This window comes from Xiphophorus hellerii, chromosome 20 (genome assembly GCF_003331165.1).
Source record: "Xiphophorus hellerii strain 12219 chromosome 20, Xiphophorus_hellerii-4.1, whole genome shotgun sequence".
NCBI lineage: Eukaryota > Metazoa > Chordata > Actinopteri > Cyprinodontiformes > Poeciliidae > Xiphophorus > Xiphophorus hellerii.
Window position 1 is genome coordinate 32,283,078 of NC_045691.1, and position 17,542 is coordinate 32,300,619.

Genomic DNA, 17,542 nt, shown 5'->3' on the forward strand with positions numbered 1-17,542 from the left:
AGCATCCCATTCCTCCCATTTGGGAGTTTACAGAGGATTTGCTAAAGCTGTACATTTTGCGAAATGGATTTTCCTCCTTTTGGATCCTGGAGGTCCTGCTGAAAAACAGCCACACTGATTGCATTGTGCTGACTGAGGAACAGTACGGATAGCACGTAGCAAAGTGTGCAGGAGTGGGAGGCCTGTGGTGTGAGCCTCCTTTCATCCAGGTTCAATGGCTCAGAGAAAAGGGTGATTAGTTCATCCTATCTGAAAGTGCTGCCACCATCTTTGGTTACTGAGATAAAAGCCATGCCTCACACTGAAGAGAGCAGGCATTGTCTAGTTTAAGTATAGGCAATGAGCATCAGGGAGGAATGCCTCTTTAAGGCATTTCTATTAGAGTGTTTTAAAACAAACCAGACTCTTTGGAGACCAAGCAGTTGCTTCACTGTATAATTTAATACCATAACTTTCTCCTCAGAAACAAAGAGCTCATTGATAGAGAGAATAATAGGATGTATGATGACAGAAAAATCCAGGAGAATTTTTTCCAACTTCCAAGCCCATTAACCTTCCCTTAGAGAGATACCCCAATGAGTGACTTGCCTGTTCGGGGAGTGTAAGGCTAGTAATAAACCATAAGTCAGTTGCAGACTCAAGATCAAACATGAGAAGTTTCCTGTATGCCTAAAAGCCAAGGGACAAATTGTTTACAGGAAAGCTTTGCCAAGAGTCGGTTCATGGTATGCGGGCTGTCCGATCTGGATCACTGGTTATAAAGTCCCATCAAAAGAGCCTTCTATGTTTCAGCAGTGTGAAACAAAGCTTGTACATAAGGAGAGGAGCTGCTGGAAGCTGAAGTGTGACCACCAGAAATAATTCCCAGAGCTGCAATCAGGATTTCAGCACAGTCTGAAATTTAAGTATTTAAGTATCACTGCAAGTATGGATAAAAAGGACTCATATAATTCCACAATTGTGTTATATTTCCCAAATATTTTATGTATCCGTACAACCAGTTTGCATTTTTGTATTTATGATTTACCCCAATATAAAAGTTAGTTGTGAATTCATTGGAATACTTTAAAATTGGCTGAAATTAACTGAGATCCCTATTTAAACTACTAGAACCTTCAACAAAGTAAGATTGATTTAAGTTTATTCTTTATCTCATCATATAAATTCAGCTTCAATACAAGCTTCAACTGTTTTTGTTCCACTTGCCTATTAAACAGTCATATACAACCATTTAACACTTTAACATAGGCTATGAAAGATACAGTAAAACTACAGCTGAAAAACAAAAACACCATACTTGTATAACCCCCATAAACTTACAAACTGATGTTTGTAAGTTTTACGTAATTTTGCTAGTTCATTAAATGTCTTGTAGGGGGCACTAGAGCTAAAAGTCTCCCGTATCTGTCAGAGAAGAAACGTAGGGCAGAAAGAAGGAAAAAAGAAATGGCAGATAACGTAGAAGCAGCACATTTCAGCAGAAGTAGAAAAGTTTTCTTTATTGGAATTACTCGTCATAAGTGCTATGAAAAAAAATCAGTTTATGCTGAACTGGACAATGTGCGTTCTGTTCTGGGATGTCTCTTGTGAATCTGTTGTTTTATTTCAGCTACTTACTTAAGGTGAATGGCTGCCTAGCCAGAGCTAACGTTGCTCAGTTTAAGTTGAACTGGGGGGGAAAAACAAAAAACAAACAGTATGATGTGTAGCTCTGTAAGTAGCTATGTGTAATGAAACTGTTTTATGGTGAAGTAATGTTTTAACCATTTCTGCTATTGTTAAGTTCTTTATTTGTGGGCGTTTATGGTTCATTAACTGCTAATGCAGTTTACACTGAGAAAGAAGTAATTGCAGGGTCTTACTGACTCCCACATACCTGCATGGTCAAGTTGGGTTTTTTTGTGAGGCCGATATCTGAGTGAGCCAGCGCAGTTCCAGAAAGAGGAAGGTGTCATCACCATTTTGTGACTCGGACTGAAGCCCGGGATTTTGCAGAGAGACGCCATGTTGATGTTGCTGTATGCTTTGCTTGGACAACTGATAAGTGTATTTAAAAAAGAGGGGCCTCCAATCCGTTCAATTCGTTCATTCCACAAACTGTTTGTTCATTAACATTTTCAAAATCGACAACTAATGTGTACATTGACTGAGCTGACTGACTAAACTGTTACACTGAATGACTAACTTATCTGTATTTTTATTGAAAAAAACAATTATTGAAGTGAGCTCTAAATCTAAAAGGTTAGAAAACTATTCTGATTTTTGAACATTGATTTTATTTCTTTAAGGGTAGACAATTTAAATGGATGGTAATTGGCATTACCTGGACTTTTATTTGTTTGGTGGAAAAACAGGATAACTTGAGTTGTTGCTTATTATCCTCCTATGTGACCCCTAAGCATAAGTAACTTTACTGACGAGTTAATTGCTCATTTGATTAAGTAGTGATTACACTTGTAAATCCAGCTTTTTCCATCATAAACTGAAGGTGTGCTGACAGGATTGAGCTATTTTTCCTTCTTTATTAATAGAGAACTAGATCCCACAAGACTAATCCAATCTGTGAACAAATGTCAACACCTGAACTCTGTCAACAATTAGATATTTCATTCCAGCATGTGAAATGAGGTGTAGTGCTACAACTCAAGACGTCTGTGCCACTAACTGTTAACATCTCTGCAGTCTGCATGGGCAAAGTGACTCTGTTTGACCTTTGGTAGACATTTTTTGCTCAAAAGATCTCTATTAATGTTGAGATAATGAATTGTTAAATCATTTAGAAATGAAAGGCAGAAGTATTAGGTGTTGATACTTACGATAGAGACAGCCTGCCTCCCCGTTAAGCTGAGACCATCCAGGACAGCATTTGTGTACCGTTTGGTAATCCTGTTTGTAAACCTGCCTATAGGCTGTGTAATACGCCGTCCTGTAAACATGAGAAATATTTATAAAAATGTGCAACAAAAAAATGCTGGTAAAAATACTGATACTGAAAATGCTAAACTTTTGTCAGTAAGCACATTTCTTATGGGGCTACTAACATGAAGTTCACACCATATGTCAGTAGCAATCAAGCAATTTACACCTACAACAAAAAGGAAATTAGGCTATAATTATGTGTAATTAGGTGAAAGACACATGAAATAAAGAAACTGACTTAATAAAAAAAGGCATAGAAAGCCCAGAAACCATCTGAAGTTAGTATTCAGAAAACAATCATGTCCTCCTCCATCAATGTAAATCTGCTGGTTTAGTCCTAACTAAACCCGCAGAACCAGCAGTTCATGGTCCTAACTAAACCATGAACAGATTTCTCATCACCAAGGTAGAATATTAGGAGCTTGCTTTATTTTTCTGTTTTGTATTTGTTGTTGCTTCTTGGTCAGGACTTTCTTGAAAATAAGTATTTTAATCTCACAGATTTTGGGTTTTTTTTTTGTAAGTTTAATAAATTCTAGTGGCATTTATTTGACAGTACATTGACAGGAAAGTGGGTAATTAGAGAAGGGGGAAGGAAGCAAGCAGCAAGGGTCGCCAGGCCGGGAACCAAACTTGCGACAGCCCCGTCAAGGACTAAGGCCTCCATATGTGGGTTGTGCTTAAACCCCTGCGCCACCTCAGCACCCCCTCACTGGGTTTTTATTCTGGTAAAATAAGGGTTAAGTAAAAAATGTTTTGATGGGTAGAAGCACACATCTCAAAACCTTCACAACCTTATACTTACAAAACATACTTGGCTCCCCACATTTCTAAACTTCTAAACTGTAATCCGGAAGTGGGAAATATATAATTTTACCATAAAATGGCCGTAACCAGATGTTCTTTTAAAGATTAGACAAAAATAGTCAGTAGTATTGTCCAAGGGCCAAGATCATAGATTTTAACAAGCATGTCTAAACCCTTGCATCATTTCATTTTATTACACATTACCCAAGTCTACGGACTTATTTCTTATGTCCGTAGATTAAGAAATCTACGGATTTCTTAATCCGTAGATTTCAAATAATTCACAAATAATACTTGTGAATTATTTGAGGTTTGTTTGTTTGTTTATTTGGATGCCCATTAACCATTGCAGTAACAATGACAACTCTTCCTGGGATCCAAATCATAAAAAACATTATAAAAACAGTTAGACTCACTTAACATAATAGAAACATAACATATGAATTCAGAAATGCACAATTATAGCAATGATTTCTAATTGAATGCCAGTCAAATCTATATATTTACTGAGAAAAATTATATGCTTAATACATATTTTCCCCTGCTTTTGATTGTTTGTGTACTATGTTTTATGTTTTTATGAGTGAAATTTTTTCCACAGATTGTCAGTTTTAATCATAATCCACAATGTTCTGTGATATCTCAATAGAAAACCGGATCTTTGAAGCACACGTGTGAAGTAAACCAAGATTTCCCAGGCTTTTAATGTTAAGGTAGTGATAGACGGAGGCTGTCCCTGTACTTTGGCGACCCTCTCATTGCTTTGCTCACATTACACATTTAGTTTACAGCGCATAATTGTTGCCTTGGCTGCCATCAAAGGAGCTTTTGACTTTGGGAAGAGGTAAATAATGCTGAGAAATGGATCACGGGGAACACACCTAAACCTCAGAAGGAAATGCTCATACTTAAAGGAATGCAAGCTGCAAAGACAGGAGAATTAAGTAGCAGGTAGAGCCTCTGAAGAGGTAGCATTCAAAGCGGAAGAAGGAAATCAGGAAGCCACATGTCATCCTGTTTCGGATTAAACACCAAGATCTCCTGGATAAAATATTCTAGTAGCATGAATCACGTGACCATGCAAAGTTCGTGAATAAATGTTTTTCTCCTGCCAGGGCTCTGTCAGTAATTCACGACATCCCCTGCAGGAGATGATGGGAGTATTTAAAGCAGACTAAAAGCATTTGAGTGATGAGAGGGAGGAAGAGAAACACTGCAAATGAGCTACATTACTCACCTCCGCTCGTATCCCATGCACCACAGCTGCCCCGCACAGCCTTGCTTCCACACTTTAACCATTCGTGTGAAGGCCTGCACACACGGCTGCCTCTGGGCAACCAGCGTCACCTCCCTCTCCATGCACACGTTAGGCCTGGAATGAAAAACAGCAGAGAAAATGCTTAACATGTCAAGATGGCCCTGTTGTGTTTCCATAGATGTACAGACATCAGCGAGAGTAAATTTATGAACGCTTCAGGAAGGGTTGTGAGAAAAGATAGACGGGCAAGGCTCTTGTCAGGCATTTTTCCAATTGTTGATAGAGTGATGCCTGGGAAGTCATTACCTGTGTTCAGTCGGATCTCTTGGAATTCTTTTGAAGGCTTAAGGGGAATTCCTTATTCGGAAGGTCTTTGAATAGCAAAGCCCAGAGATTTTCCCTACAACTGTAATTGGATTTTATGTAATAAAACACAGAGTGCATAATTGTGAAGTGGAAATAAATTCTCTTTTATTTTTACTAATAAATCTAAGCAGTGTGACTTGCTTTTATATTCAACCCCTATTGAAGAAGGTATTCTAATAAGGGGGGGACTAAAATTTAACTTGTGGATGCAAAATAAAGTGTCTGGTATCTGAAAACACCCTTTCAGACATGAAATATGGTGGAAGTGTCAACAACATCCTGAGAAGAAGCTTTTTTCCACAGGAGCAGGGAAGCTGTTAAAATTAATACAAAGATGGATGAAACTAAGCAAATGAGAAATTTTTATTAAGTAGTAGAGGCAAAGCAACAATGTAACAATGGCTTTTGAGACTGGTTTTGAAAAGCAACAGAAAATATATTCAGGCCAACAGTGGATGAGTTAGATCAGTACATATTCTTGTCTTCAAATTTCCCAGTCAAAGATCTGACATAAATCCAGTTGTGTCACAAAATAAAAATTGATCTTCAGAGATGCGTTTCATCTAATTTGACTGAAGAAGGAAGAATGGGCAAACTCTTCAGCAGCTAAGTTAAGCAAAGCTAGTAAAGAATTTCCTCTAACATGTTGCAGCTGTAATAGCAGCAATACACATTTCAATAGAGCTGAATATGATTTAAACACCACAATTTTGTTTTATTTTTTATCGATTTAAGTTTGTTTTACTGCAACTTTATCTTCTTAACTTTTCGTTTCACTATTATGCATCACTTTACATTAATCTGTTGCATTGATTAATGTAATACATTTTTGTAGCCTAAATGTTTTTACTTGCAGTTATGAGGCCGAATATCATCATCAGACAGAGAAATTAGGTAACATATTCTCCTTCCGGTGAGCCCTCTAGTTTGATGTTGCATTTTTCTAACACAAAGACTGTCTGGATCAACTGTAAGGGTAGTTCAGTCATAAAAAACTGCAATGTGATCCTTAAAACTTTCTTTTTATATAAAATAAAAGCTCTACAAGAAGCTAGAAGGATTGGCATGTTTGGAGATCAGCAGGAATCCAGAGATAGCAACCAGCTGTTCATCTCAAAGGCAACATAATCACCATCACCTCCAGCTGCACATATAATAGGATAATGAAAAATGTTATTGTTCTGCCATAACTGAAGCACTTATTTATTACTGTGTGGTTGAAACTACCTCTTACAGCAGACTGTCTTTATTTGACGGTCTTAAAAATAAACTGATTCTGATAGTTTTAGATTGCATGAAGATCGTGATGTGAAAACTGTAAGTCACAGCTGTCAAACTCCAGTCCTGGAGGGCCACTGCCCTGCAACTTTTAGATGTGCCTCTGCTGCACCATCAGGTGCTGCATCACCTGAATAGAATAATTAGGTCATTAGCAAGGCTCTGGAGAACTTATCTACACAAGGGGGAGGTAATTAAACCATTTCATTCCAGTGTTTTGTGGCACATCTAAAAACAGCAGGACAGTGGACCCTGAGGACTGGAGTTTGACAGCCCTTCTGTAAGTCATAAATATTAAAGAGGAAATGTATACAAATAGAACAGGTTGGTAGATGAGAGAGCTCCAAAGAACTTAAATGTTAGTTTCATTATTTGATTTTTGGTTACAATGCAATTTTGTAAACTGAATTTTTTTTTTCGATAAGAAAGAAAATCTGCAGAAATATATTTGTCTTAATTTTCTTTTCATGTTTAAAATAATAAACTGTAGTCTGTGCCACTATAGCGATGTTCAACAAAAATGTTATTAAATATTTTTCTGTGACAAGCTAGTAATTCTGTATAATGACTATAGGAGGCGCTGTTTCTTCTGTTCACCTCTCAGAAAGGTAAGTATTGTTTTTCTTTCCGCATTTCTTATGGTGTGGGGGTCCGATTCTCACCATTTATGGCCAGTGACATCACGAGGTGAAACGCTGACAGGTAATTTGTCTGAATATGTTCAAATGGGCTAATTTCTCTTTTATATTTTATATTATGTTTTATGTAATTTTATGCCTCAGTATATTTACAAATAAAATCAAACCAAATCAAATTTATGACCATTCATTTATGACCAAATTAAAAAGGCTTGAATTTCAATTTAGAATTTAGTATTTTTAAGACAAGCAAAAGAAAAAAAAAAACTTGCTTTCTGACAAATAGTTTCTGGACATAAATCCAGTTACTAGAACAGACAAGGACCTTTTATTGCGGTTTTGTAACAAGCAGGTGAACATATCCTCCAAACTCAAAAATACTTTGAGCAATTAGTTAATCAGCTTAACTTAATACAAATAAAACATCGTGTTATGTAAATAAAACCACCATTTACTTACATATGAGGTTGGAGATTGCTTACAATGGTGTAACTGAGTGAATGAGCCTCTTTAATAAATATTAAATAAAAAGAAAAAATGAAGATGTCCATTTTCTTCTTCATTGGTTTCTTTTTAGCTTAAAATGTAAAAACAATTCACGTCTCACTCAAAAACATATTTCATCGTCTTCAAATGACCCAAAAGAGCACCATTAATGCATGAAAATATCCAGTTAGAGAAACTTCAACGATGCGTAAATATTCGTCCGTGCAGGAAATCCATGAGTCATCAAAGTGTGTCCTTCTCCTTCTCGCAACCGGTGTTTGGCACAGACTGAAAAGCTGCAGCTCGAGCCAACGACTCGTCTCTGCAGATGTGGAAATGAGGAACAAAACCTCCCACAGGCTGGTTGTGCGCTTTCCACCCATTGAGTTGGTAATGATGGCTGAGGTGCGGTGGGCTTGTTGGGAGAGGGCGGTGAGAACCACATTTTATTCCAACTTTCTGAAAGCCACCGGTGAAGCGCGCATGTGGGAAACTAAGGATGTAATTGGAAGCAAAATTCGAAGTTATTACCGTATGATTTTGCTTCATTTTAAAACATATGTACTATATATCTCCTGCTCATCGGGAAAGTTAGTTTACTTCTTTTAAAAAGAACTAATTTGGTCGTACATTGTACGCGTAAAACTAACCAAGGATGTTGTGCGCACTGGCACAACCTCTGAAATAAAGGCGAGCAGGTTGGGTGGGATACTGCCGCTATTACCCCAACGCAGGATTACCCCAACGCGGCTGCAGCAGGGAATCGTCTGAAGCGGTAGCTCTGCGGGGTAAAACAGCTGATGGAGCAGCCAAAGGTTCAGGAGTCCTATCTGAGCACCGCTGTTCTCCAAACAAAGTCTGCATTGCCCTCATATGTGTTCATGACCCGGAAGAGTCCAGGGTCAGAGCAGCATTAAATCAGCATGCTGTGCTTTACCACAGCATGCTGTTTTAATTAGCTTCCAGACATATCAGCTCATCTCAGACATGTGCTTCAGTAGTTGAACTAGACTAATGACAATCAGGTGGACTTGTTTATTTTCATTTCTGGAAGTACTTCTGCCAGACAAGAATCAGGGTCTACTTGTCGCCAAACAAGAATTGAATGCCTAAAATTTAAATAGACAAGTAAGATATGACTCGCACATTACCCATGTGGCTCAAACTTCCAAATAAAAGGCTAATTATTTCAGGACACAGCACATCTAAATAAATCAGTATCAGATTGAAAATCCCAAGCATGGATATGACTACTGACTTCACACATGTTCAGCAGAAAGTCATTGACACATCCCACCAAAAGGATAGCCCACAAAAGGTCAATGCTACAGAGGCTGACCAGACACTGAGTGCTATATTCAGGCATGTTAATGGAAAGTTTAGTTGAAAGAAAACATGTTGTATGAAAAGGTGCAAAAGCATCACGGATACATGCAGCCATGGCGCATTGATGATCTAACATTTACATCTAAATTTTTATAAATGTATTCTACAATATTCAGACTCTGAGAAAATTATAGATAATTGTTTTCATTATCTATAAATCATATTTCTTTATTTATCAGAGCTGCCATATTTGAGCTGTATGTATGTATGAATTAGGTAATGTATTGTAATAAACATCATGCCAGGATTGTTTCATGTATATCTCCGAATTAAAGTTAGAATTTTGTTTCATTTTTTAGAATATTTATTTTATAGTGATTAAAGAGAGGTCTTGTTTGGATGATGATTTGCTGCCGCCCTGTGTTCAAAAATATAAACTACATCTAAACGCTGCTACCACCACAGATAAAAAGGGAGAGCCGAACAAATATTTACCTGAGTCTGTACCACAGGAAGTGGTCATAAAATGAACCTTGCTCCGCTTTAGGAGCAACCTTGATGTAGCCAGGCGGTAAAATCTGACACGGAATATTTTGCGTTTTGTACCGACTACGTAACTTTAAGACGCTCCCTTTTTACCCAACCTTTGCCCTTAGTCACACGCTAGCTGCTGTCCTGTAGTATGGTGTGGATAATAAGAGGCGGACTCTGCACAGTCAGACACACCAATAACATAAAAACCGTCCTCGTACACTTGCCTCGGCTTGCATTCTGCAGAAACATGTCTTCGTCCCCAGTTAAACGGCCAGTTACTTTATTGGGAACCATGGCGTTCGGGGGACGAGCGGACGCCGAGCAGAGCCGGGAGATGGTGAAGGCTTTCCTGGACAGGGGGCACAAGCAGGTGGACACAGCCTTCATGTACGTGGATGGGAAGTCGGAGGCCATCATAGGTGGCATGAACCTTCCCAAAACAGGTAGATTGAAAACATCCATACCTGCTCAAACTGAGTTTTTAAGTAATGAAACTAGAGAGTTCCTCCTGGAGTGAGAAAATAAGTTGTTGGTTCATAAGTTTTCCCAGTACTGTTCGACGAATACAGCATGCTGGATTTTGTGAAGCACTCATTCAGTTAAAAGGTGTTGTGTAGAAGTCTTGAAACACTTAATTGTTTTTTTGTTTGTTTTTTACGTTTGCAGAAAAGAAATCGCAGTTTTTACCTTTGACCACTAGATGGCAGCAACATTTTCTATGAAAAGTGCTCACTTAGATGACCCTAAGGTCGGAGTTCATTGTTTAACCTCTAGCCTTGTTCAGTCTGTGCAGTTTAAAGTTTTCTTAAGTTCACTAAGTTGACACGGTTTTGTAATTTATTTAGGTTAGCCAAACAAAGAGGTTAATAAGTACATGGCAGCTGGTGCCTCTCAGTTATTCTGACTGAAATAGAATAGCTGAATTTTTTGCTTTAAAGGTTAGGATGCTTAAAATTCCTCCTCTTTTGTCACTCAGGGTTACTTTTAAAGAAAAAATGGGATACCATTATCCCTTTGTATCGAAAGGTGTTTACAGGAATGTTTGTTACTGCTTAATTGCACCCAACATTAACCATTCATCGAATCACCACAAACCTCAGAGACAAATTCAATTATCTGTGAAGAGAGACTGTCAAGGTCTCCATGACAGTGGAGTAACAGTAAATCCCATTGTGTCAAAAGGATCAAACTAATGAAGCATGTTGGCACCAATCTTGGTTAATAACTAACATAGCAAGCTAGCTTATGTTGTCGGAAGTGTGTTGAGATAATTAAATAACATAAGAGTTCAGTCTAGAAATGATTTCATTTCCCCACAGTAAGCATAGCAACCAAGGCAAACCCGTGGGATGGGAAAACCCTGAAGCCGGAGAGCGTCCGCTCACAGCTTGAAACCTCCCTGAAGAGACTGAAGACTGACTGCGTGGACCTCTTTTACCTTCATGCTCCTGATCACCAAAACCCCGTCGTGGAAACTCTCAGGGCTTGCAATGAGCTCCACAAAGAGGTGAGCTTACTTGGTAACTTCAGTGTTTAGTTGAAAATTATGTAATAGCTTGGTGTGCAAATACAACATTTAATAAGCTGCTTCTCTAAACTTTAGATGCTGTTTTCTTATATTTTAGAGAACATTAAAGTGTGATTTAATGTAAAAGTTATCACCTACAGGGTAAATTCAAAGAGCTTGGACTGTCAAACTACGCGTCTTGGGAAGTTGCTGAAATTGCATGCATCTGCAAACACCACAGCTGGATTGTTCCCACTGTTTATCAGGTATTATTTCACTAATAAAGTATTTTTATCTGATTATGCCAGGGCGTAACCAGGTATTTTTCCATGTTTATTCCTGACAGCCTTAAAACAAAGTAGGTTTTGAGCAAGTAATTAAGGAATCTGTAAGTAAGGAAAGATTTGAATATCAATATTTCACCAAAATTATCCCTAATCACAAATATGTGTCATGTTTCTCAAATTTGCTGAATGTTAGGAACAGAAAACTGAAGATGTGGTCTGTTAAAGACTGGAAATAAATGAAAAATCAAAAGGAACTTTCATAGTGGTAAGGTAGTTCCTTGATCTGGATTTTATTTTAGGATTTCATAAAGTGAGCTGAACCAAGACAAGCTAAATTCTTAGGATTTTTGTTAAAAAATTGTCCTTCTATTTAACAACTATGTACTAAATACTATCACACGAAAAGCCAATAAAACACAGAGTGTAGTCATTCCAAATTCTTGTTTAAATCTGGAAGTAGTGAAACCTTTTCCAGTTTAGCATTTCACCTGCTTGTTTTGTTACTAAAACTCCCAACTTCTCAGGGAATGTACAACGCTACAACAAGACAGGTGGAGACAGAACTGCTACCATGCCTGAGATACTATGGAATGAAGTTTTATGCATACAATCCTCTCGCAGGTACTTTCTTCTGTGATTAATCCTGTTAGTAGTTGAATAATGTAAAAAGTAAACATTTTCCCTCTTATTCAAAGAATTCCTGCAGGTATAATGTTTAAAAACTACTTTTCCAGACTCCAATTTCTAGATTTAAAAAAATAAGTTATTACACTCTTAACAATTGAATATAAAACATTTATATTGCACTGAATTTCCACAAATTATGAAACTGAAAAGATTTTGGGGTTCTGGACTAACTTTGAGCAACATTAAAAATCTTGAACATTTAAATATGTTAACTCTAGATTGAGGTATCGCGCACTAAACAGTTTATTAAATTATTTTGTTTGCAAAAAGAAAACAGGTGTTTCAATGTTTTTAACTTCTGTTTCAGGGTAATTTATCCAACTTTTGAATTACCTAATAATTTCATGTACATATTTTTTGGATTAAAAGCAGTGACATTTCAGTTTGGCATATTTATAGATTTACTTAAGTTCTGTACAGAAGTAAATTGTAAGCATCTTGGAATTTACTTATTATATAGGACATTTTCTGTATTTTTTTGTCATCTGGACGTATCTGAGTGCTGATGTGGCTCCTCGTTTTCAGGCGGTCTCCTCACAGGGAAGTACCACTATGAGGACAAAGACGGCTCTCAGCCTGCTGGCCGATTCTTTGGCAACAACTGGGCTGCAGCATACAGAGACAGGTGATAGACCAGCAACTTATGTCCTGCTATTGCATGTTAATGGTAACCGTGGTTATCTGCATCCATAACAGTTGCCACTCTGTGTTTAAGATACTGGAAGCCGAGTCATTTCCAGGCTATAGAGTTGGTTCTGAAGGCATTAGAGAGCGCGTATGGCTCTGAGAAACCCACCATGACTTCTGCTGCAATGCGCTGGATGTACCACCACTCCCAACTCAAGGTACATATCAAGGTTGAATACAAGCTACAACATAAGTTTCTGGATTATGGTTTTTATTTTATCATAAAGGATGGGTAAACACAATGGTGTATGCATTTTGTATTCCATAAGCTCCAGTTTTTAAACTTGACATCTATAAATATATAATTATGCTTTAAAAATTATTTCAGTCAGCTGAGATTCTCCAGCGATCATGTCTTTACTGTAAGAAATGGCAGGAGAAAAGGAAACCTAAGCTCCAGGTCTGATCCGTTGCACTTTAACAGACCACTGTACTGTATGTCTTCACTGCTACAAGATTTTGAGGCAAAAGCTTTCAGGCTGTTTGAAATCTACCACTAGATGTCACTGTTGTACATCTGCCCCTTAAACCAGAGTCCAATGCAGCCTGTATGAAGTAATTTTTAGATAATAATGGAAAGATTTGTATTTTCAAATGTTATTCTCTATAGCATTCTCTAAAAGTAGTGTCCATTTATCCATTGATTGTTTTATTAATCAATTCACCTCCCAACAGTCTGTCCAACTTTCAGTCTGCCTCTTTCGTTCTGTTTTTTTGCAGGTTCTGTAGAAATGCTTGGCAAGATTCACAGTGAACTGGTGTTTATACTTACAAAGTTGTCTAAAATATCTCTGCCGATTCTCAAAGTTACAACCCTTGACGTGACTGTATGCAGCCTTGTTTTGCTACAAACACAAACTATACTGACTGCTCTCTCTGAACACTGTATCCAGGGTGATCTTGGAGACGGAGTCATCATTGGAATGTCAAACATGGAGCAACTTCAGCAGAACCTGGCTGCAGCTGAAGAAGGTCCTCTGGATCAGAGAGTGGTCCAAGCCTTCAAGGAGGCCTGGGACCTTGTAGCCCATGAGTGTCCCAACTACTTCAGATGAAGAGACTTGCACCAAATAGCTTGCCTATACCAATAAAATAGGATTTTTTTTTATTGAAAACTAATTAAAACCATTTTGTAAAATTCTGGTTTAATAATCTACAGATCAGTTTACGTTCATGTGTTTTAACCTAATCAGCTACAAATCTGTTGATGTAAAAGCACTTTGCTGTATAAATGTAAAAAGCATTTTCACAAAATGGCAAGATTTGATACCAGTCCAGTGTTTACTGAACAACTCTGTACAAATATTAAATTCAGCATACTGCAAGTTCCTGTTTTGAAGTAATTTTATAATAAAAGTGTGACAAGCTTCCAAATAAGTCCATCTGCTTTTAAATGTTAGCTGTCTTTGCAGAAGTTTTATTCTGCATCATCATCATCATCATCATCATCATCCTTTTCCTCCAGAGGCTCTTCCTCACCAGCCAAACTCTCAAACTCGCCTGTCTCCGAGTTCCACATACATTTGATCTGCACTTTAAATTCTGCCATCTCAATGGCAAACAGTTTCTGTGAACACAAAAGATAAAACCGTTTTAGGTTGTGAAAAAAGAAAAAGTTTCAGATTCACCTGTAGTCAAAAACCTCACCAGAAGCCGAGCTTGTTCAGGAGTCAGAACGTCCCCTTCTTTACAGACATCGTAGGCTTTGAGCAGCGTTACCACTCCTGTGAAAAAGATTGAAAACTGGCATTAAATATTTCAATGAAAGTACTATTTTCAGATAAACTCTTTGAATGAATGTGCCGCGGTCGCAACAACACAAATGTACTATTAAAACCAAATTAGCCAACCTATAAGGTCTTCCCTGTTATTGGCACATCTTGTAAAAATGTAAAGAATTTTTATTGCAACTTGCCCCGCCTTTTGCCCCAAGTTTACCCTGCTGTTCATATTCTCACCTTTCTTTAAAGCAGTGGGAAGTCCCAGCTGCCTCAGTTGAGGCTCCATTGAGTGAGGAAACTGTTCAAGAGGACCTTCTTCCAGCGTTACATCCATCTGTGCCTGGTTGCCTCCACGAGCGTAGTCCGTCTCTTTGAAATGGTTAAAATATCTGCAAGCAAAGCCCAACGTGCAGCCATCCTATGAGCAGATTGTAGAGAAGAACTGGAACAATGTAGACTTCAGGAGACTCATACTTACTCTTGTACTTCATCCTTTGTTTTGTTAGTGAAAAGTACTCCCACCTCTCCACGCAAATACTTGCTGACCTAAACATGGCAATCACAATAGGTTTAATTCTCTTCAGAAGTCAAAATAATATTGCAATAATAGTTGGATATGTTTGTAAAGCCATTCATTCTTACCTTGTGCAAATTATCTTTGTATTCATCTGTTTGTCCTTTTCCCAAAGCAACAATCATCACTTTATTTTTGCCAAAGAAGAATCTGTGACACATAAACCAAGAATGAACATATTTTACAAGTAACTATATTGTTAGCTGTCAGGTTAAATTTTAAGAAATTTTAAAAAGTCTGTGGCAATAGCAACAATTATTACCGATTGGACCTTTATCACTGTATGTTGGATCTGACTGGTCTCAATAAATAAGCTGACTACGGTTGTTCCAGCCTGCTAAATCAACTCAAGCCTGCCCCACTAACGTCTGATAATCTCCTACACACTTAAGAATTAAGTTATTTTAAATAACTTCAGGATTCAGTAGCTGATGGTCAGTGATAGTCAAATTTGTGTTTCAGATTCAAATTTATCCAACAATCACAAAAACAAAAGTAAGCCACTAAAACACATTTAAGTTAAATGACATATTTTCCACTTTGAGTGTGTACTCCTAGTTAACTCCTGTTCATTTCTTATATAATCAAGCAGGTTTGGCTGAGTAATTGGTTGGTTTCTCATATATTTTCTATTCTGTCCTTTTACTCAACCATGACTGTGCACTAAAACAATGATAAAGAAGGATAGTGGAGGGCAAAAAAATCTAAGATTAACACCATGCAAGCTGCAGCAGGTTACCAGAAGGTGCATATGAAGGGTGTGTCTTTAACAAAAAAAGGTAAAATGTTTTATATAATAACACATATTTTTATGCTTAATTTAAAAAGCATAAAAATTTGATATAATATATATAATTTTTTTTCTTTTTTAAATGTAATGGAGGACCTGGTAGATGCAATACATTCCAGCTAATTAACTGTATGTCCTAATTTCAGCTAAAAGTTCTTTGTTAATCATCTCGTTTTCTGTCAAACTGCTATTTCTGATATTTTTCATTGTTTCAACAAGCAAGCAGATTATTTTAACATCATACTAAACAAAACCAATTCAAAGTAAATTCTTCAGTGAATTTTTATACACAACAGTTCCAAACACTTTATCCAAATTTCAAGCACCTTTAAAACTGTGAAAAAAAACATGCTAAATTTTGGCATTTCTAAGCGTCTAATGCTAAATATTTGAATTAACTGACTTAAATAAGAAAATATTACTGTGAATTTTGGGGCAAAGATAAACAATGGACGAAACGCTGCTTAATTCCATAAAATAAAACACGTAAATTCTGAGGAAATGTTAATAAAGAGATCTTTAAAATGCCAGATTAAAAACTTGAATGCTGATAAGAGTGAGGATTTTTATACAGCATATTACACTTCGTTGCTTGAATTGATAAAGTCCGTCAAAAACCGATTACATGTGTGTCATTATTACCTGCTGTGTTTCCATGCTGTCCTGATGTCTTTCAACTTGTTATTCCTCATATTTTCCACAGAGAATATGAACAGGTTTCTATAGGTGTCCACACATTTCCGTAGCTAAAGAAAAAGGACCAAGAGACGATTTATTTAACATAGAGGAGAAGCTAATAGCTGAGAATAACACTGGTAGTTTTGAAAAAATACCAACCTCCTCGATTAACTTCTGTTTGGATTCCAGACCCTTCTTGGCAGTTTTTGTTAATGAGACTGATGGAGGAAAATACGATAAATAGATCAGTTTTTAAAACAGATTTTACATCAGTATCAGCTGCAGTACCACCATGCTGTGTGAAGACGTTAAGAAGCTAGGTTATCCTGCTTCAGGGCGCATAATCTCGGTGGTAATTAATCTTTCATATCAGTAATATGTTTAAAAAACAAACCGACTAGAGCTATTTAAACAATATATTCATGTAAAATGTGTTTTCCTTACTTTTCTTGTCCCTCTTTGACTTCGGCATGGTGGCAGAACAGCAGGAGAACACGTGAAGCAAATGGACCCTAAATGTTTCTGTTTGGAAAGGCTGCCCATGAGGCGCCTGACTAAAAATACCACAACTTCACGTTTTAAAACGCATCTTTAGGGTATTTAAACGAGTAAATTTATATTTTAATTTTACAAACTTAAAATAAAAAAGTAGTCTAGAATATTTGTACTATATATGTTATTTTCCCTTATTGTTCTTTAAAGAGTTTTACTTTGTCCGTGTGATACAAGACAGGCACAACCATCAGGGTGCAAGTGTAAGATATTACATTCATTATCAAATAACTGTATTTTGGGACTTTTTATTTGTGGGTGTCTTTTGATGTGTACAACGTAATTACTCAAATTCATTGGCCGGAGTCAGTTTGTGCTGTGGCATTATTTAATACAAGCTACAATCACATACATTTTTATTTATTATTAAATAATTTTCAGACTATGACAAAAAAGGCTGTGTGGAAAAAAATTAGTACCGATGCAATTTTCTTATTAAAAGAACAC

The 17,542-nt window shown here is 37.1% G+C and overlaps 2 protein-coding genes across 3 annotated transcripts; one reads left to right on the top strand and one right to left on the bottom strand.

Moving 5' to 3' along the window:
• The first annotated feature begins 9,647 nt into the window (after positions 1–9,647).
• On the top strand, positions 9,648–14,154 carry LOC116711110 (aflatoxin B1 aldehyde reductase member 4-like). Of its 2 annotated transcripts, none has more exons than XM_032550490.1 (7): positions 9,648–10,055; positions 10,932–11,119; positions 11,281–11,385; positions 11,931–12,027; positions 12,619–12,718; positions 12,809–12,938; positions 13,501–13,620. In XM_032550490.1, the coding sequence occupies exons 1-7, from the start codon at positions 9,761–9,763 to the stop codon at positions 13,507–13,509; spliced, it is 924 nt and encodes a 307-aa protein (XP_032406381.1). In that variant the 5' UTR covers positions 9,648–9,760; the 3' UTR covers positions 13,510–13,620. The 2 variants fall into 2 exon arrangements, with proteins under 2 accessions (XP_032406381.1, XP_032406380.1); XM_032550489.1 differs by lacking the exon at positions 13,501–13,620 and adding an exon at positions 13,674–14,154 and having other exon boundaries at positions 9,761–10,055.
• Positions 14,107–17,069, bottom strand: LOC116711111 (mRNA turnover protein 4 homolog). The gene is made up of 8 exons (XM_032550491.1): positions 16,988–17,069; positions 16,703–16,761; positions 16,508–16,611; positions 15,144–15,225; positions 14,980–15,047; positions 14,739–14,890; positions 14,428–14,504; positions 14,107–14,347 (listed from the first exon to the last, which is right to left on the bottom strand). The coding sequence occupies exons 1-8, from the start codon at positions 17,013–17,015 to the stop codon at positions 14,198–14,200; spliced, it is 720 nt and encodes a 239-aa protein (XP_032406382.1). The 5' UTR covers positions 17,016–17,069; the 3' UTR covers positions 14,107–14,197.
• Positions 17,070–17,542: the final 473 nt, after the last annotated feature.